The 21,571-nt window shown below is 42.6% G+C and overlaps 1 protein-coding gene across 1 annotated transcript in view; it reads left to right on the forward strand.

The window, feature by feature from the left end:
* STAC (SH3 and cysteine rich domain) overlaps nt 1-21,571 on the forward strand; it is a 111,999-nt gene that overhangs the window by 61,535 nt on the left and 28,893 nt on the right. Inside the window, exons 3-7 of the mRNA XM_061195245.1 lie at nt 6,489-6,589; nt 8,116-8,197; nt 9,279-9,394; nt 12,864-12,942; nt 20,433-20,497. Of these exons, the coding sequence (XP_061051228.1) occupies nt 6,489-6,589; nt 8,116-8,197; nt 9,279-9,394; nt 12,864-12,942; nt 20,433-20,497 (443 nt within the window). The remainder of the gene's footprint in view (nt 1-6,488; nt 6,590-8,115; nt 8,198-9,278; nt 9,395-12,863; nt 12,943-20,432; nt 20,498-21,571) is intronic.

The following is a 21,571-nucleotide window of genomic DNA, read 5'->3' on the forward strand; positions in this document are numbered from 1 at the left end:
CTCTGGCCCAGGTCTGAGTAGGCTGATCATTCCTCACGGACAGGAATGTTCTTTGTGCCAAGCCCTTTCCTGGCCACAGGGGTTCTAGAGGTGAATAAGCCGTCACTCCAAGACAAGGGCCTTTTGTGAAAGGTACCTGGGAACAGAGGAGAGCGTCGGTCCTGAGGTGATGGAAGCAGGGAGAGTGTGTGTGCAGGAGGCTTTGGAAAATCCTTAAAAGGGCTTCAAGAAAATGGGAAGCTGTTTAGCAACTGAGCAAGAAAGGCAGAGGAGGCAATGTGAGCAACGCCCAAGCGGCATGAGCCGGCCACCCTTGCCAGGAGCCACAAATGATCTGGTAAAACCAAGGAGTAGCTCAAGGTGGAGCATATTGAAAATGAAGCAAGGAGAGTCAGCAGAGGTCCCATCGGGGAGGGAATCCTACGGAATTCTGTTTCATTCCTTGCGTTAGTGTTTATTCAAAGGCAAATGGCCCATGAATAATGCTAGCTGCATTATAATGCTGGTTTTTATCACCCAGCGGTTTTGTTAAGGCCTTTAGTTTAAAAATACTAACTCTGTCATCTTTACTACTATTTGCATAGTCCCTAGCCCTTAAATGCCTCTGGTCTGCCCAGGCACTGAAAACACACCCTCCACTTTTGCTCTCATCTGTGGCTCTGAGGCCCTTCTGTGAGCCTGGCTTCTGGCCCTCTGAGGCTTTGCAGACTCTTGATGCAAGCGATCTCGTGATCCCTTGCAGTCTCCTCTCCCAGCCATGGCCTGTACTGCCAGAGGCTGAGGGGAGTCCAGTAGCTAAACTGATAAGAACAGGGACCTGGAACATCTTTGAACTATCTCATCTGTATTTACCTTTGAATCATTTATATATATTTTATGTAATCCAAGAAATATTTATGAATCTATTTCTAGATATTCATATATATAACATATATATTATTTATTTCTAGATTTTTTAAAAATTTTTTTCCCAAATCATAGTAAGGTATCTTTCTTGTCTAATTTACATTAATTTTATCAAATAAATTGTAGGAGTGATGCCATGGTTGTACAATCTGGAAGCAAACTAATTATCAGTAACAATGTTAACTATTGTTCACCGCTGATTAAGTACCGTACTGATTACATTTCTTTTCTTACACATTTCTTTTTCTTAGTTTTACCCATTCTCCATATTGTTCCTCTAGGTAAGTGATCTCAAGGGCAACAATTGTTTTATCTTTAACTCTGATACTATATGAAATTCAACCAAGGGGTAAGCAATGCCTCGATGGCAAAATCTTATCAAAATTAGTCTGGCCAATTGTTTTATAGATATCTGTAATCGATATCATTTCTTTTAAAAAGCCTGTCATCCAATGTAGTTGATTCAGCCATTTGCATTGAGAAAACCCCTTCAATATTTTCTCCTAACATCTATATATAAACTTCTTCATTCACTGGAGCTTCAACACTTGGTTTTCTATGGACAGCTCACTTATCCATAGTGGCAAATGATACCAGGCTCATAAAATGGCTCAGTGCCCAACAGTTAATCAGTGTTGTATTGGTTTGCATTGATCCATTCCAAAATCCATCTCAATATCATAACTCACATTCTTAACAATTTTCAACTGTAACTCATAGAACTATCTTAGATTTATCCTTGAAGTTCATATCCCAGGGAAGAACTGATGGTTTCTGTTAAGATCTGGCCCCATGTCTTCGCTATATCTCCATATTCCAAGGACCACATCATTCCAAGGGGCTGACTTGACCTGGTTTCCTGCAAGTTCAACTTTGCTTTTTGTCACAGTAGTACATGAGACTAGTTTAAAGGTGGTATTGATGGTACTGAAAATACTACAATGGAAACTGTCTCATTCTATAACCCAGACTCGCTTCTGAAAGGCAACCACTTTCATCCTTTTTAATTGTTGCTTCTGGCATTCATTTCAATATTTCTAAATCCTGTGCTTCTACTACTATTTATTGATGAATCAAACATGTCTTGGCTTCCTGCTATAGAGGATAAGGATTCAGCTCTAACCCCTCCAGCAACCCCTGCTTGTTCACTTCTTCCTCACTCTCACTTTCCCACAAGAGTCACATCACAGTCTGCTGCTCCCTTGCTCTCTCATCTTCCCAAGTAGTTTTATCACAATTTTGTGTTAACTAGTCACTTTATACACTATTATGACCATTGCTCACTTCTGATTCTAGTATTGTACCATGATTACATTTCTTTCCTTACACAGGTTTTATGTTGCTTCATACTGGAAATTGCCTTTTTCATTTCCTTGACTTTTCATGCACCTATAATTGTTTTTTTATATATAGTCTCATATATCTGTCTAATGCCATATCTATTATGATATCCAAATCTAAAAAAGCTCTATAAATGTTTAAGTTCCATTTTTGCCCAAGTCTACTGCCTCACTTCATCTGTGGCTCCTGTCTAGGGCTATTACTGTGTTGTCATATGGGCATATCATTTACCTCTCCTCTATGTTGTTCTTGTGTTGCACACTGAGTCTGATATTTTCCTCTTCCTTGATTTATTTCTTCATCTTTCTAAGGCACATTCTTCAGTAGTTTTCTAAGAAAGCGTGTGTGGAAAGTTAAATATTTTTAATTCCTGAGGATCTGAATATGTGTTTATTCTGCCTTCATACTTGTTGGTAATTTGGCTGGGTATAAAATTCTAGGTTGGAAATTTTTTTCTTGCAGAATTTTGAAATTCCACAGTTTTTGAAGCTCCATGACCTTCTAGTTTCCAAGCTGCTATTGGGAAATCCAATCTTCCTCTCTTCTGCTAAATTGCTTACCACACCTTCAGTTGCTATCTTCCAACTGTATGTTGAACTTTCTTCTACTCTTGCCACTCCTCCCAGTAACTCTGTTATTTGGGCGTTTATACCATTTTTTTATTCTTGCTAATTTTAGTGGGGTTTTGGTATGAATAAGTGGGAAACTCTTGTTGCCAGTCCACCATATTTACTCAAAATACAGTGATATCTTTATTTTTCCAAGTGTGTAAACCCATGCCATCCCCTTTGCATATATTATGATGCTATTACTATTAGCAACCCTGAGAGTAGTTAGTACTATTCCCATTTGATGATGAGACAGCTGAAGCTCCAAGAATGTTAGTAGTTTTCTTAAGTTTAAAGAGCCCACATGAGACACATTCAAATTTAAAATCATGTTTTTCCCACCCTACTGAGGCATAACGATCACATTCAGTGATGCCTTTGTGATGCAGATCAGTGGTGATAAAACAAGTTAGATTATAGCTTCTCCATATCTTGCTACAGTAAACTAATGCCACTGCTGGGATGTAAATTATTCCTTTGAACTAGTCTCTGAGCCACAGAATACAAGCTTGCCTCTTCAATCACTTTTGTTATTCCATGGTAGAAATTGGAACACCTAAAACCAAATAATTGCCGGTGGTCTGACTCATACAGTGGAGTGTTTTAGAACAAGCAAGGAAAACTGAAATTATGGTGTTCAGGTCTGAAGGAAAATATACCTTAATATATAATGGCTCTATTTCAGAGTCCAGCACACAATGAAATAACTTTCCTCTTTGAAGCTTTTACTTACATTCTCACATAAGGCACAAATAGCATTCTCTATTTGAAAACAAAAATGAAGTTACTGCCTTCAAAATCCAGTCTTTTGAAGACATTGCAATCTTTCAGCTAAGTGGTTATTCTCAAAATGAAAAAGAGATTTTCCACCTAGTATTTATGAACAAGCACACATACCCAGTAATTTATGGTGTGTTTATATGTCACTTCGACTTTCTGTGTTTATAACAGCAGACACACTTTGTGTTAAATGATGCCTTCGTGAAGGGAGTTTTCAGGTAATACCTCCTGAAGGGTTTCTAGGGCTTTGTCCAGTCAAGAGTTTTCCTGTTGCTTTTCTCAGCTGACTGTCAGGTTCTCATAGTCCCTATTTTATCATCTTATTATCCTCAACTGCATCCTCATGTAGGTTAAACAAGCCAAATACAAGGAGGAAATGTTTGGGTCAAGCAGGGAAAGAGTGAAACTAAGCAGGACTTCCTCTGACCTGAGGCAAGTCATTCTACTGCTTGGACCCTCAGGCTTCTCGTCTGTGAAATAAAATCATACACATACACCATTGTAAAGCAATTATACTCCAATAAAGATGTTAAAAAAATAATATAAAATAAAATAAAATCATACACATAGATGATCTCCAAGTCCTCTTTCAGCTCTTGAATGCCATTCCTACACCATGGATGAAATCAACTTCAATTAATTATCTAAATCAGTCACCACTGATTTCATTGTGTGTGTGACTGACTACAAAAGAATTTGTTCATTAATTTCTTTAATACGTATTTATTGGGCATCATACCCAGAGCTGGGTATACAGTAGCAAATGGACAAACTCAGTCCTTAGCCTCATTGAGTTCATAGTCCAGAGGAAAAGACAAAAACGAACTCTCAAATAAATAACAACTGTGATAAATCCTGTGAAAGATAACAACAGAGCGCTGTGAAAAGACTAACAGGAAAAAAAGATAATTTAGAGTGGAGGAGGGGGAATGTTCCCAAGAAGGCCTCATTGAAGAAGTGACAAGCGGCCCTAAGGATGAGGACAGTGAAACAAGTGAGGAGCTACAGACAAGCATTGCAGGCACACAGGGCAGCATGTGTAAAGACCCTGAGGGATTCAAGAGCTCGTGCATTTAAGGAACTTGAAGAAGGTCATGTGGCTAGACCCTGGTGAACAAGAGGGGTCGGCCTGAGATAAAGTTAGAAATGGGCTCCCACCAAATCATACAAAGTCTCGCCACCATGGTGAGCATTTTGTATAACATCAGAAAGGCAGGGAGAACCTACCGAGAGACATTAAGTAGGAGGTTCTACACACAGTGGAGGAAGGCAAAAATGGATAAGGCAATTCAGTCAGAAATTGGTCCGGACAAGGTGTGGTGATGGTTTGGAGGAGGCAGTGGTGGAGAAGAGAGTGGATATTATGTGTGTTGGGCTGTCCTCGCTTTGTGTCTGTGGTCAGCTATGATATATAGGGGAGACCTGTGACCTCATGTGTCACGGCCTATGGACATATTAATTCCTACTGAGGGAGGCTCGTTGCCTTTCCATCTGGTCTTCTTGGGCAGCATTCCACGTGATCCATGGAAAGTATTCACACATCCTTTTGCTGACAAGCTTTTAAGGTGCGGGCCTTGCCTATATGGCTGTTTCTCCTTGGTAGGCTGGCAGGACCACTGGTCACCCATATCCCTCACCTACACACTCCCATGGGTGTGGCCACAGCCATGTGTCCAAATCTCCTCAAAATCCCTCTCAGTAGGAGGAGACTGAGAAGAGAAGAAAGCACCTCCTTCTTCTCATTATGTAGAGAAACATAGTTTTAGGGATAAAACTAATAGTGCCTCAACAACTCTACAAAGAAATTCTCCCTCCAGTCTCCCACCTCCCTTCCGCTTTTCCAATAGACTTGATTTGCTTGGTCACCTAAGGGCTGTGAAATCCATTTTGGCGCCTCATTTTTAAGACCTCCTTGGAAGCCTACTACCTCCTTTTCATAAGTCAGAGCAGATGGCACCTCTTGTCCTGTATCCTCTGTCCTGGAGTCAGTGGAGACAGAAGACATCCCATTTTAACATCCTCTCTTCGCCTCCATCCAGCCACTTTCTAAAACAACAAATGAGGTGCCCAGCACCACTCCTGTCTTCCTGAAGCTCCCACATCCCGCCCTCTGGTCTGTCCTCCCGATGCCTCCCCAGTGCTGCTGCCTTGGGCCTTGGTGCAGGCCAAGATTTTGGACACAGTGGCCAGGATGACTCTCTGCCTCTCCTCCCTCCTCTGCTTTCTTTCTTCTCACCCGTTATGGCACCCTGTCCCAGGACACTAAGTGACTCACTGCAGGGGTAGTTTCACTGCCCCCCACCTCCTCTTCCTTTTCCCCCAGGCAGGGGCTGGTGTCTGATCGAGCCCTCTATCCCCCACTTTAGACCATCATCAGCCCCACTTTCACACAGACCATGCTGTTTCCCCTTTATTGGTCATTTTCCAGAGAGTTTGCCCAATAGTTCAGACTGTGTGATGGGAATTCAGGTAAAAATGGGTAGAATTTCAGGACTTGGACTACTCAGCAAGATACACAGAAGAGCAGAAATGTGATCCATATGAAGAGCAAAGAAAGTGGGATTTGCCAGCTTGAATTGAGTGAGCCCTGAAAGCAGAGGAGGTTGAGATTGTCTGGAGGAATAAACAGGAAAGGGGCGGAAGGAAACCAGAGCTGATACTTTGGGTAGAAAATATAGAAGAAGGTAAAAGAATCTACTATAATATTTTGTCCATTTTTAAATGTTCATATAAACATCACAGGAAAGAGGATTTAGCTGGGTTATGGGAATGACCACTTTTTCAGTGATTTCATACAAGTCGCCAGGGAAGAGTAGGTTGTATCCTAACCAAAGCTCACCATGTATCTGACAGGAACAAATGCTAAGCATGGACTGCGCTGCAAGGCCTGTAAGATGAGTGTCCACCACAAGTGCATGGACGGCCTGGCACCCCAGCGGTGCATGGGCAAGCTGGTAAGGGCTTGTGCCCGGAGTGTGCCCCGGAACCGCTGCTCAGGGCCCCTGCCTGCCCGATGAGATCACTCCATTCAAAATATTTCACGGCAGCACTCTGAGAACTGGACACCGGGAAGGTACCCCCCACGTCTCTGGCTGGACAACTTGGCTTCCTAGTTGGCATAATGATTGAGCAAGGAGGAGCTTTGTCAACTTAGGAGATGCATGTTGCACGTGTGGAAAGGGCTCAGTGTCCTTCATAGAGTGGACAACTTGTCCTGGGTCGGCACTTTACCGGTTTTAGCATTGGGACTGTCCAGGTTTTGCAAGTAAAAAGCAGGCATCCCAGGAACCCCCTCAGCCCCAGCTTAACTGTCTGACAGCTCAGTGCGTATCAAGAATGGGATAGAGATGAACCGCCCCACAGAAGTGGAGAGAGTAGTAAACATCTGTTCCACTGTAACAGATCATGGTGGCCAAACCAAGGGCTGGGGGCTCAGCCTGGCACATTCTGGGCTGATTGTCACATCTCAGGGGTGGACTTCAGTACTGGTGCCACACAAAGATAAAAAAAGCCACCCAGAACACTTTTGAGAATAGTTGAAACTAAGATGGCCAAAGAATTATAGAAGGGACCAAGAATGTCTACCCTAGACATACTTGGGGCATGACAGCTGTCTTCAGAAAAATTTAAGATCTGTCACACAGAATTCTGTCGTCCTCTGTGGCTCCAGGTAAAAGGCCTAGGATCAGTAATTTCCAAGTCTTAACCATCAGAGATCATGTCACCAAAGACCTGCCTCCAGGATTAGTGAGAGTTCCTGCTATCCACATCCCCAGCAGTGTTCACAGGAGGATACCACCTGCTAGGAACATTGGAAGGGATTCTGGAATTCTAGTAGGGGTGGGACCCTTAAGTTCCCTTCTAACACTGGGGTACAGAAAGTCAGGATTCTTAGAGAGTTCATCTCCGTACTCTGATTGGCAGTGTCCTCTTCTCCAAAACCCCTGCCTCACGTGCTCCCCTCCTCCTCCTCCCATGGTGATTCCCACAAGCCAAGGCAGAAGCCATGGATGAGAGGTCAGAAAAACAGAACGGAATCTAGAACACAGAGCTCTGCGTAGAGCTCATCAGACATACAAGGGACTTCAGGTCTACCTGTGAGGTCTGCTTGCCCATGCCCAGGCCTTTTAATGATGTTAATAAACCACGTGGTGAAATAACACACAATGGTCCATTTGTATCCTGGGAAATAATGAGGAGCCCAACATAAAGGAGGCTGCAATGTGCACCTGCAGAGGAGAAGCAGGACGGGGGAGGGCAGGGCTGGGGGCTTGCTTTCTGGAGGAAGTGGAGCTTGCTTATTGACACCTGTACCTCCCAACCCGACCCCAGGGATAAATTATAGGACACGTCAGCGTCTTAAACGGAGACAGGGAGGCACCCCTAGAGGAACCAACTGGTTTCATTTTTAGAGTTCTTGTGGGGTTTTCTCCATCTCATCAATAACATTGAGCCCTTCTCTTTCTCATTCTGTCTCCAGCCAAAGGGGTTTCGGCGTTACTACAGCTCCCCCTTGCTCATTCATGAACAGTTTGGATGCATTAAAGAAGTTATGCCCATTGGTGAGTTGGGACCCGGTGGGCTGAGCTGGGTTTGGAGCAGTGACGTCAGAGCTGATGGCTGCTCTTCTCCCAGGTCCCGGTGCTGCCGTACCAGTGGGGGGCCGGGGGGTGGCATTCGTTTGGTGGCTAATTGGGTTATGGTTGTTTGTTTTGCTGGAGGGGAAACTTAAGGTGAACCAAATCCTCCAGAAATTTTTGTCCTCTCCCTGATGAAGCTTCAAAGAACCCAGGTCCCAAAGGCCATCAGCAGCATGGCAGAGTGGAAGGAGCATGGAGCCTGGCATCCCATAGACTTGGGTCAAAGCCCAGCTCCTCCATTGGCCAACTGTGTGTCTGAACAAGCTACTCAACCTGCTGGACCCTATACAATGAAAACAGCAATGGCTGCTTTGCATAATTTTTTGTAGAAAATAGATATACATTATAAACCAATGCTTGGAAGGAGCTCACTGAATATTGTTTATTCTTTAATGAGGAAAAAATGTCTAATATTTTTAGGTATTTCTGGCTTGAATATATTCCTCAACAATATCTTTCAGTTCCATTTCTTCTCGCTTTCTGAAAATCTCTACATTTATGTTTGCCTCTTGGTGGGGGCAGGGGGAGGAACTTTTAAACTAGAAATTTACAAACTAGAAAGCTTTTAATTAGAAACTCCAGGAAGCCTGGTAATGTCCAAGTCTTTCAAAACGGTTGCCTCCTACTGCAAACTTTGTGTCACGAGACTTCGTACCTTGGTGAGCAGGGCCTTTCACTAGAGGAAATAAAGCTGGTCTCTGGGAAGAACCTGGGCACTGGAGTCCTGCGGATGGATAACAAAGAGGAAAGCCAGTCAATCAGCAAAGGTTTGGGAGCAGAGAGGGCTGAGTGCAGTGGAGGGACCTGGAAATGGGCACAGGTCGTGGGGCAGCATGCGAGGAAACTTGACCACAAAAGCCCCATTTTCCCAGGGGTAAGAGGGTCTGTTGTGCAGGACCTACTCTTCGATGCAGTTAACCCAGGAGGTATGATAGGTGGTTGTCTATCCTGACCGTGATATGAGGAAACCCGTCTCTCAGGTGAGCTTTCTGTTCTGCTGCAGCCTGCGGCAATAAGGTGGACCCTGTCTATGAGACCCTCCGCTTCGGCACCTCCCTGGCCCAGAGAACAAAGAAGGGCAGCTCTGGCAGCGGCTCCAATTCGCCTCACGGAACCTCGGTAATTGTCCTCTTCCTCCCTCGGGCACCGTGGAGTGCGGGTTCCACCTAAATGCATCAGGCGGGGGGAGTCTCTTGGGGGTCAGGCAGGCTTTAAAGGGAGCTCCAAGTGCCTTTGGGCCACTAAAGGTTAACCTTCTGGGGCCAACCCCCAGGGATCCTTTTACTTTCCTCCTAAAGACCACGCTCCTGGCCTCAAGCTCATTGACTCTCTCTCCCTCCCCCTCCCACCACTACCAGCTTATCGGCCAACACATAGAAAGGTTCGACCCAAACAAGGGGCAGAAGCAGAGAAGTCCCAGCTGTGTCCAGTTCTCCTTCCAGCTACATCCCAGTTCAAAAATACAGCCATTTGTCACATTTTCTCAGTCCTCTCTCTCTAAGGCAAGATGCACCCTTTGATTTCTTTCACACAAACACTACCCTCCCCGGGGAGCGGGGGGGCTTCCCTCCATGGGACACACACCCTCCCAAGCACCTCTCTCCTATGTTTTACCTGATCTAAAATGAGTGTTGTGTGCATCTCTGTGGCCTGGTGTCGTCATCCTCTCTCTGGCTGTCCCAACCAGAATTTCTATGAATGCCCCAAGACGCCACACAACTCTGTAGCAGAGAGAAGGCTCCCCAGAGATGGGCCTGACCTGCCCGCATGAGCAGCGATGTCTGCTGCTGCGGTTCTGAGCTCTTGCTCGTCACAGCAGGGAGACATCCTGAGAAACACTCCGCGGGAGACAGTGAACGTTTTCGCCTCCACATTTGTGACTGATGCTATGAGCAGAAAGACCATCACAGGCATAATTGAGGGATGTCCAGGCTGCTTTCGTGTCTAAAACAGCTTTGTTTCTAGCAATGTCTCGACCCTACAGACTGGTTTTAGGGGCAAAAAGCATAGTTTGTTCAATGTCAGCAACATGTTCATTCATCGTAGTCCACTTATACTTCCTGGCACTGGTTCCATCAGTAAATATTTCTCGGAATTTTGCTCTGTGAAGGCTTTGTTCTGAGAGCTGCAGGGAGACAAAGACAAATCAAATTGTACTTAAATATCTGTCACTTCACTCTTTCCCCAGAGTCCAACTTGCCTCAGTGGAAGCAAACAGAAACAATTGATTGCTACTTTAACGTGACTTTGCTTCCTTCCTGCAGGGTCAGTAGTAATGAACTTCAGCCTCTTGCCATCCTGGCAGTATTGTTATATCCTTTAAAGCGAACATATTCCCACATAGCAAAGGTTGATTTTCTTCCAGGGCTGTAGAGGCATTTGCTTTACATTGTTGGGAAGTTGCCGCCTGGCTGTTTCTAAATCGTTAGGTTTCCTCTCATGTGCTTTCAAATGTTCTAGAATAGAGAAGGCTTGACGGCTTTGGGAAGATCAGCAGAAACCAAATTCGAAAACTTTCTAGGAGTTGGTTAGCTAGTTTAGGAATAATCTTCAGTTTTGTAAGATTAAATTAACATAATAATAGCACCTTCTATTCAGAAATAGTGAGCTTCAGAGGAACAGGGTACAAGTGACTTAGAGACCCTGTGACATTTTTTTTTTCTTCTTTCTGATGTGTCATGAAAGGAAGAATAGCTGAAATAAATCTTAAAGCTAAATTGTAAGAAGAAATCAGTCTCAGGAAGGTGGTACTAAAGTACTCTAGAGCTGATGAGGAGAGTTAGGAAGGCAAACTTGTTCCTCTCTAGTAAGATATAAATAAATTGTTTTACAAATATGACTCTCCTCTAAGGCCCCCTAAATTCCTCTTTTAAAGAGGCGAGAGATGCACAGATAGAAGTAGGGCATCTGACCCTTTGAAAGAGGCGATCTGTGGTGTAAATGTTTAATGACCAACGAGGGCTGGACCCCGATTTGTAGCATTTGCCAATTTCCATGGTGTAAATACTCCTACTGTGGCCAATTTCAAGCTTACCAGTGTGATGACCCTAAAGGCTCTCACCAGCCCATGTGAGCTAGTCCAGCTATACCGCTGGGTGAAGCACAGTGCTTAAGAGACGAACCTAGAGAATGTTATGCTCAGTGAAATAAGTCAGACAGAGAAAGACAAGTACTGTCGGATATCACTTATATGTGGAATCTAAAAAATAATACAAATGACGGATATGCAAAACAGAAACAGACTCACAGATATAGAAAACAAATTTATGGTTCCAAAAGGGGAAAGGGAAGGGGAGAGGGACAAATTAGGCGTATGGGATCAACAGATACAAACTACTATACATAAAATAGATAAGCTGTAAGGATTTACTGTATAGCACAGGGAATTATAGCCATTATCTTGAAATAACTTTAATGGAGTATAATCTGCAAAGTACTGAATCATTATGCTGTACACCTGAAACTAACATAGTATTGTAAATCAACTATACTTTAAAAAAAAAATGAGGGGGCTTCCCTGGTGGCGCAGTGGTTGAGAATCTGCCTGCCAATGCAGGAGACACGGGTTCGAGCCCTGGTCTGGGAAGATCCCACATGCCGCGGAGCAACTGGGCCCGTGAGCCACGATTACTGAGCCTGTGCGTCTGGAGCCTGTGCTCCCAACAAGAGAGGCCGCGATAGTGAGAGGCCCGCGCACCGCGATGAAGAGTGGCCCCCGCTTGCCACAACTAGAGAAAGCCCTCGCACAGAAACGAAGACCCAACACAGCCAAAAATAAATTAATTAATCAATCTAAAAAAAAAAAAAAAAGAGCATGAGCTCTGGAGACAACACCAGGGGTTCAAACCCCAGCTCCACCACTAACGAGCTCTGAGACCTCAAGTTGAGTTCTTGATCGTCTCTGGGCTTCAGATTCCTATCTGAAAAATAGGCCTATCAGAGGATTATTGTGAAGCATAAATGAGATGATTCATATAAAGTATGTAAAAACAGCACGTGATAGATGATTGGTAACAATTAGCTATTTAGAGTGCTGCTTTATTATTGTTGTTGTTATTTCTGTAACCTAAATTATAACTATGACTTCTCTTATACACAAGAAAGGGCAGAATTTGTTATTACAAAAGCAGTTATTTTTCGCAGCAATGGAAACAGCATTTAACTCATACCTAAGTAATGCATCCCTCAGTAGTGCATCTTGTTCTCTATAATTGATATTTAACACTCACCTAGAAAGAGCTGTAGTTCTACTGACCATTTTAAGTGACAGGATGTGGGCAGGAATTCTGATTTCTCTCTGTCGTCTCTTCCTGGGAAGTAGCCTAACTGTGGCCTGTGCATATAGGCACTCATTCACCTGTCATGTGCCAACCCCTGAGCCTGCTCTGGACACGGGGAGGGAGGGACAGTGCCCGTAAGAGGACACACAGCCTCTCTGAAGTTAACCAAATAGACAGAAGAGCAATGATGCGATTCTTAAGACAGTGTCATGTAAATTCCACCTTAGCTCTTCTACTGGTATCACAGTCTCTGCTCAGTCGGCCCCTGAAATGACATTGCTCATTCCACGCTGTTCCCTCTTTTCAAGATTTCAGATCTTGTGGAGGTTCCTGAAGAGGCTGATGGGCCAGCAGGCGTGTATGGCCTACGGAAACGCAGCAACAGCGGTAAGTGGGGGGTGTGGGGATCTAGCACCGCCCAGCACAAACGGGAATCACATCCGTCATCCAGGTCAGCAGGCAGGCACACCTGACTTCCAGGCCCCTCTCTTTCTCTGCCAACTCTGGAATTCAATCCGGGCAAGTGTTTGATATTCTGGAGGGAAACCGGGCATAATCACTGGTGGATTTCAGTGATTTGACTATAACATTCCCTAAGTTCTGTCTTCTGAGTTCTCATGCTGTAAGGACATAGAGGTCCTTCCAGGCCTTTCTGTTAACACGTCACTTCCCCCACTGACCTACACTGGATAACAAAGCATCCCAGAGAGAGCCACTCCATCCTACACCGGAAGTACTCCAGGTGAGGGGTGGTGCCGGGGAGTGTGGGCCTCACCTTGGCTCCTCCCCAGCAGAGATAACTAAGACTCAAAAACTGATCTGCACAATCTAGCCAGACATTCTTTATTAATATCTTTTAGTTTTCTAATAGCATAAGCCCTTCTTATAATAATTTCTAGAATACTTATTAGATGCTAACTACATGCTATTGCTTGCTAACATTGAGAAAGAACCTCTTCTTAAACCAGAACTTAAAGAAACATAACCAGCATCTTATGCCTGAATCTTGATGAGCCTCTTAATGTCAACAGCTACTTAATTTCCACTCATTTATCCAAAGACTAATTATGAAGTATTTACTACCAGCAGCAAAACTACATAGGTCACAAAGCTGTCCTCGGATCACTCATAACCCAGCACGGTTGCAGGTCCTGACGTGCGTTGTTACCTTGGGCTGAATGCATTCTCCTGGCAGAAGTTATCCCTTGAAGCTCTAATACCCGCAGGTGAAGCACAGGGATGCACCACCTTGGACAGATTTTCCACTTGACTAAGTGTCCCTGCCATTTCCAGACTGGAAGCAGGACTTCTACATCAAATACCCCATAGCTGCTTTGTCAGCTGCTGTCTTACAAGGTATCACTTCACTTCCTTAGCTCTAGGAATCCATTCATTCTCTTCTCTAGTTAGGATGGGGCCTCTGCGATTCCCTCAGGCAGCGCCCCATGACCCTCCTTTCTAAATAAGCGTCAGCGTCCATTAGGGCCCCCTTTGCCAATCCCACCCAGCTGCTAAAGCACACTGCTAGGGTAAGAAGTCTTTGGCATCAAATGGGGAAAAGACTACTTTCAGATCAGTGCAGACATCTGTCAAGCACTTAGCAGTGCCATTAGAAAGACAAATCAGAGAGTGCCAGCTGCCAGAGGACCTCGTGGCAGAGCAGTAACCCTGCAGGACCTCCCAGCCCACTTCTGTCCAGCATTGCAGATCCAGCAACTGAATTTGGTCAGCAACCCTGGAGTTTGTCAGTATCTTAGGACCAAACTCACCAGAGGCTGGAATGTAAGCCAGAGCTGCATTTCAGTGCTGTAAGTCTGTCAGCTGTTCTGTCCCCTGAGTCTGAGTTCTGCCTGCCTTCTTCCCCTGACACTTCTCACCAAATCGCAGGGGGCATCCTCATAATTAATTGCACTGGACATATTTGGTCCTTGGCCCCTCCTTGCTGTGGAGGTAGATGCTGGACTTCACTTAGTGATCATGTGGTCTTCAAGAGACCTAGCCTCTCTCTGCTTCAGTCACCTCACCTCTAAAATGAGCATAATAATAACACAAATCCATAGGGTGTTGTGATCTTTAAATGAGATAACAGAGGTAAATGCTATCTATACACTGATGACTCTGAAACTTCATTCCTAGCATTAGGCCTCTTTGCTGCCTCTGGATGCCTGTAGCCTACTGGAAATGGCCATCTGAATGGAGAACAGGCATCTTCAAGTTAACACACCCAAATGGACTCTTGATTCCCTCACTCACCCCCCCACCCCCGCCTACCGAAACCAGCTCTTCCTCAGTTGCTCTTGCTTAGTTGTAGGAACGCCATTTTCGTAGATGATCAGGCCAAGACTTGTGGCATCAGCCTTGACACCCTTCTTCTCACACCTCTTATCCAATCTGTTGGCAGATCTTATCTGCTGCTCTTCAAAATCACACCCAGCGTGGCCCACATCTTACCTCTCTGCCTCCACCATCCTGGTCCAGCTTTATGGATGCTGTCACCCATTCCTCAGTAGCTGAGGTCTCTTTTTGCCCTGGGGATTTCTTTACTCAAAAATGGTCTTCTTAGGGTTTTATAATGTGAACAGCTGTATTTAGGGATCGTCAGTATGAAGCACCATTGCTATTAATGAAGTCATCGTCAGGTCACGAAGTGTCAGAGATGCAGCCTAGAGCCTCACTAATCTACATGTGGCCCATGGCCCAGCGGTCTGGGCAGAACTTGAGAGCCCGTTAGAAATGCAGAATCTCAGGCTGCCCCAGACCTGAAAAATCAGAATTTCCATATAGACCTGTGATTCATATGCTTGTTAACATTTGAGAAGCCAGATTAGAGGCCATTTAGTCTAACCCCTCTCCTCCAATATACACACACAAGCAGGGACACACAGACATACACACACAACAAATACTGGATAGATAAGGAAATTGAGACGTGGAGTAATACACTCAAGGACACAAAGTTGATGATTTGCTGTCTCTTTCATGTTAAGGGGCATTTTCACAGTCTTATTCAAAGAAATCTGTTGAAAGAACTTAGCAAGTGATAAACCTCTAAAAAGCTTTGGAGATCTATTAGCTATTCCTTTGATCAGCAGTAGCTTTCTTCATGTGCACTCTTAGAAGCGAGAGGGATTAATTATGCATCAGTTTGCTTCAAAACGTGTTCCTTTGATTTGGATTTAATGCTCTGTCCATGTAGTTTGAGAAACAACATAGAGAAAACACCCTGCTTATATAGTCCAAGTTCCCACTCGTCTTCTCACAGTCTTGGCAAGGAAATCTTCCGGTTCTGCTTTACCTGTTTCATGTATGTTCTAAAATGTACATAGGGCACACAGGTATTATTTCTGCCAGCCAGATGTTATGTCAAAATCCTTGAGAAATATTTCCAAGGCCACCTCAGAAGAAGGGACAATTCATACTCATGTCTTTAGTGCTAAGAGTGCAGTCTCTGCTTTCTCTCTTATATTGTAAAAGCTCTTGGGCAGGTCTGAGTGTTTCTGGTTGTTGTTTTCAACACTATTCCTGGGTGCATCAGAAATATACATGGACAAATTTGTTGGTCTTCACCTTTGGCTTAACTGCCAGAAACTCCACTGGAAACAAGGTCATGAGCAGAGAGAGAAGCATCTATCTAATACATAGCCTCAAAATGACAAAAGCTCAAGGAGAAATTGACAGAACTATTAGGAAATTGGCATCGCGCTTCATAATGAGAGATTTTAACACTCCTCTCAGTCACTGGCAAATCCGATAAACAAAAAGATTCAGTACAGACATGGAGGATCTGAGGACGCACTTGACAATCCAAATCTAATTGACTATAAAAGGACGCTCCAAAAGAATATATATCTGAATCACTTGGCTGTACACCTGAAACTAACACAATATTGTAAACCAACTATACTTCAATTAAAAAATAAGATAATAAAAAATTAAATTAAAATTAAAAGGACACTCCATCTAACAAATGGGAAATTCACATTCTTCTTAAGAATGTATGGAACTATTATAAAAATTGGTGAGACTTCCCTGACAGTCCAGTGGTTAAGACTCCGCACTTCCACTGCAGGGGGCATGGGTTCAATCCCTGGTCAGGGAACTAAGATCCTGTATGCCACACAATGCAGCAAAAAAATAAATAAAATTGCTCACCTACTGGACCATAATGCAAGCTTCACACATTTCACAGAATTAATATGATACAGAACACATTTTTCTGACTACAATGCAAACAAGATAGAAATCAATATTCAAAATATAACTAGGAAAACCCATACTTTAGGAAATTAAAAACATATTTTTAAAAAGCTCATATGTCAAAAAAAGAAGTCATAATGAAAATTGAAATATATTTAAAACTGAATAATAATGAAAACACACCTATCACAACTTGTGGGATGCAGCTAAAATTGTGCCTAGAGTATTTAGGGCTAAAATTATTCCACTAAAAAATAAAAGCTGAAAAGTAATAATCTAAGCATCATATTCAAGAAGTCAGAAAAAGAAATAGAACAAACCCAAAGAATGCAGAAGGAAGGCATTAATAAAGACAGAAGACATTATTAAATGACACAGGTAGGTCAATAAATTCTAAGAACAGTTCTTTAAAAAAAATAAAATTTACAATCACTAATAATTTTTTAAGAATAAGAGAGAGAGAGATGAAACAAAAAGTAATTAAAAAGGAGGAATGTAAAAGAGGTTGACAAGAAAGAATCTTATGACCAACTTCACACCAATACATTTAAAACTGTTTTTAAATGGACAGATGCCAAGAAACTTATCAATGACCAAAGTCTGACTCAAGAGGAAATAGAAATACGTAGAGAACTTGACTTTGCTTCCAATTATGGTGGAAACAATCAATATTTTAAGATTTTGCACAACAAAAATACCAGGCCCAGACAACTTTATAAATAAACTCTACCAAACATTTTCTTTTTAATAAATTTATTTATTTATTTATTTTTGGCTGCTTTGGGTCTTCGTTACTGCGCGCAGGCTTTCTCTAGTTGCGGCGAGCGGGGTCTACTCTTCGTTGCGGTGCACGGGCTTCTCATTGTGGTGGCTTCTCTTGTTGCAGAGCACAGGCTCTAGGCACTCAGGCATCAGTAGTTGTGGCACGTGGGCTCAGTAGTTGTGGCTCACTGGCTCTAGAACGCAGGCTCAGTAGTTGTGGTGAACGGGCTTAGTTGCTCTACAGCATGTGGGATCTTCCCAGACCAGGGCTCAAACCCGTGTCCCCTGCATTGGCAGGCGGATCCCTAACCACTGCAGCACCAAGGAAGTCCCTCCTTAAATGTTGGGTAGAGGGACTTCCCTGCGCCACAATTACTGGGCTGGAGCTCTAGAGCCAGCGAGCCACAACTACTGAAGACCGCGTGCCTAGAGCCTGTGCTCGGCAACAGAGAAGCCACCGCAATGAGAAGCCCGCACACCGCGACGAAGAGTAGCCCCCGCTCGCCGCAACTAGAGAAAGCCCACACGCAGCAACAAAGACCCAACGCAGCCAAAAATAAACAAATAAATAAATAAATTTATTTTAAAAAAACATTTAAGGAAGGTAAAATTTTCAGATTACATAAGCTCTTTCAGGACAACAGGAGGTGCACGGGAGCACGGGCAGCAGCATTCTCTAACTTAATTTATGGGACTGGTATAATACTGACCTCAAAATCAAAGGAAGACAGCATGAGACAGAAATCGCTGGCTAGTCCCCCTTGTGAATATGGATGCAGAAATCTGAAACAAAATCATCTTAGTGCACTGAATCCAATAATGCATTTTAGAAAAGCAGTGCATAATTACCAAGTTGAACTTGTTCCCGGGATGCAAATGTGAGTCAATGTCAAATAAGCTGATAATGTAACTTGTACATGACCAGGTTAAAGAAGAAAAACCAAATCATCATCTTGAGGCAGACATGGGCCTCCCAGGACTGCAAAGTAAAAAGGAAAGACAGAATATAGAAAAGGAAAAGAGGAAAGCTCTTTGGGGACTAGCAAAAACTAAAGATTCATTTTGCATCTGTAACATGAGAAAATATGCCTGTGTAATGGACATAGATTTTGAATGTGTCCATGGGTGAAATCAATGGCCAAATTATTTTTAATAAAATGAATTAAAAGTACCAAACATAAAAGGTGTCTGATACATTTTTTTGGTAAAATAGTTACCTTTCTTTATGCCTTTCCCCTCAAATCAAAGTCTTAGAAATAGCCAGAAGGAATGGGTTTTTTAAAAAAATCATTTTTTTTTTGGCAGTGTTCCAGTTCTGCTTGCAACCATATAGCTGAAAACACATTGGGAGTCACTTCAAATAATTTTCAGCATAGTTCACAAAATGATACACATTTTTGTGATGGCTAACGGATAGTCAATGAAAAGCTAAAATAATGTGAAATTACAAAATTATAAAATCAGTCAAACTGAATATTGCATATGTACCTTATGTAGTCCCCCTTTTAGATCAATCAAGAATTTTCTAAGATGCTCTTCCCATGTTTCCATTCAAACATTCAGTATTCTTTAAATGTATCCAGTTTTATACTTATGGAATCAAATTTTGCCAAGATTTCAGGTAATCACTTAAAACCAGAGAAAAGTGTTGCTCGTCTCTACTCTTTTTAAACCGGGAAGTTGCATAGCCAAATATTGAGGCAGACAAGGCCCTTCATTTTCCATTTTCCTACAAAGCAGAGCGCCTCCAGTGACTGCATATTGGCTTCCTAGGGATAATGGAATTGCACCCACAGGCTCTGGAACTATAAACCATGGGCAACAGATGTTTGCTAAGCATCAGTACATTTACAGGGGCTCTTGTTCTGAAGTGCGTTTTCTACATCACAGTTATTGAGTCCATTTTAAGGACAGTGGAGATTGTCGATTCACTAACTGAAAGAGGGTACAGAGCTTTCCGTGGTGTGTTTCTCTTCCTCTGCTGGTATCCTTGATCCTCTGAAGGAGGACCAAAGGGAAGACTAATGTGTTACTTTTGAATGTCAAGTCATCTAAAAGGTAGATTAATTTCACCACTACAACCCTATTGTATAGACTCGGAAACACTTGCTACCTTTTATTTTTATTTAAGGAAGATACATGATGTTGGTCTCTGAGATAGTTGTGACTGATTGAACTAGCTAAGGCAGAGCCCCCCATACCCATCAGGGACCTCCCACAGCTGTGTGTGAGGACAGTGAAAACTCCTGCCCGTTGTAAGAAGCCTTTTTCTTCAGTGAAGGCCACAGAGTGGCTGCTTAAATGCAAAAGGCAGAGAATTATGTATTCTAAGAACAAACTAAACGAGAAACCACTATTTAATTTTCCTGCTCAACAGCAGCCCCAATGCATTGACAATAAGAGATTGAGAAAGTATTTTGAAGTTTAAAACTAAAGCTTTACTCTGCAAATAGAATGTAGAAATCATTAAGAAACTAGAGTCAAGATATTGAATAGAGATCAAAGAATCTGATATTTGAAAAACTGAATTCAAATACAATTAAATTGGGCCATAGCTCACCTACCATCCCCTTAACAAATGATTTGATACATTTAACAAAGATTAATGACATGGTTTCTGCTCCTGAGAAGAACTCTGCCAAATGAGACCAAGCAATGCAGGAGGATGCGTGCTGGCCTGGAGGCCTGTATGAGTGTGTGGGCGTGCAGAGAGGGTGGTGCAGGATGCTCAAGGGAGACAGGGGGAGCATCACGTGGAAGATGACACGAGAGCTGGGTCACTGAGGATGAGGAAAAGGCGGGGAGAGGTCAAGTCGAAGGTATGGTGCTGGGAAGAAATAAAGCTACATCTTTCAAGCATGTTTCCAAAACATGGCGACTGGATTCATAAAGCTCCTGCTTTTTCTTGTCTCCTTCAGTGTTCACGTATCCAGAAAATGGCACTGACGATTTCGGAGACCAAGCAAAGAACATAAACCACCAGGTATTTATGGACGTCTTGGAAAACAGACCAGACAGGGTCCTTAGATCATTCTGTAGGTCACCACCCAAGTGGGTCATGAAATTGATTTAGGGGGGCCCAGACCAGCATTTTTAGAGAATAATGTAGCATAAGGTACATAGCATAGACAGCATTGAGCAAAACAAATACTACAGTGCATCCAGGGTACAAAGGATAAGCATTATACTGTATGCTTTTGTTTCTGTTATGTATGTCACATACAAGTTGATATATGCTCTACAGTGTGTTAATTATATAATTATGTAATATGACTATTTTAAAGTACATAAGTATATATTTATTACATTCTATGTTAATTTACATATGCAATTAGAATAGAATAATATTGCATAAAGTACTTGAGCTTTGGATAGCAGAGTGAATCACCGATAAAAAGAATGTAGTTGTGTACAACTTTTGTTTATGTTTTCTATATATGGCATATATTTATTATATTATGCATTTAAATATATTATACAATTATATATTACATATATAGTGTATACACATATAATGATACAACATACAATATCTGTTACATATTATATAATTTTAAATTATGTATGTTATAAAGCATAAACATTTATATAGGATTAACATTTATGTAGTTAATAATAATAGCTAATGTTTATACAATACCTGTAAGATTCTTGTGTAGTGTACAAATCGGGGACACAATAGAATCGACCTCACAGGGCTGTTGTGAGGTTTGAGTATGCTAATCCATGTACCATAATGCCTGGCACACAGTAAGCTATCAAAAATGGTAGCTTTTATCATCATTACTGCAAGGTTTCATAGCCAGTAGATGGTGATACCATAACATAAATTAAATCAGTCTAATGCCAAAATCTGTACTTTTTCCACAACATGAATGAACAAATTTCTGGATGAATATACCCGGATCCCTTTGATATGCTAGATACAAAATTGTAGGCTAACTGATAAAAAGTCCATTTTAGGAAATGGAAGTTGTTTACTACTATTCACATGTCTCCTGTCTATAGAGAGAATATTCTCTTGCCTGGGCCCACCTTTCATGAACAACTATATCAA

Source organism: Eubalaena glacialis, chromosome 7, assembly GCF_028564815.1.
Source record: "Eubalaena glacialis isolate mEubGla1 chromosome 7, mEubGla1.1.hap2.+ XY, whole genome shotgun sequence".
NCBI lineage: Eukaryota > Metazoa > Chordata > Mammalia > Artiodactyla > Balaenidae > Eubalaena > Eubalaena glacialis.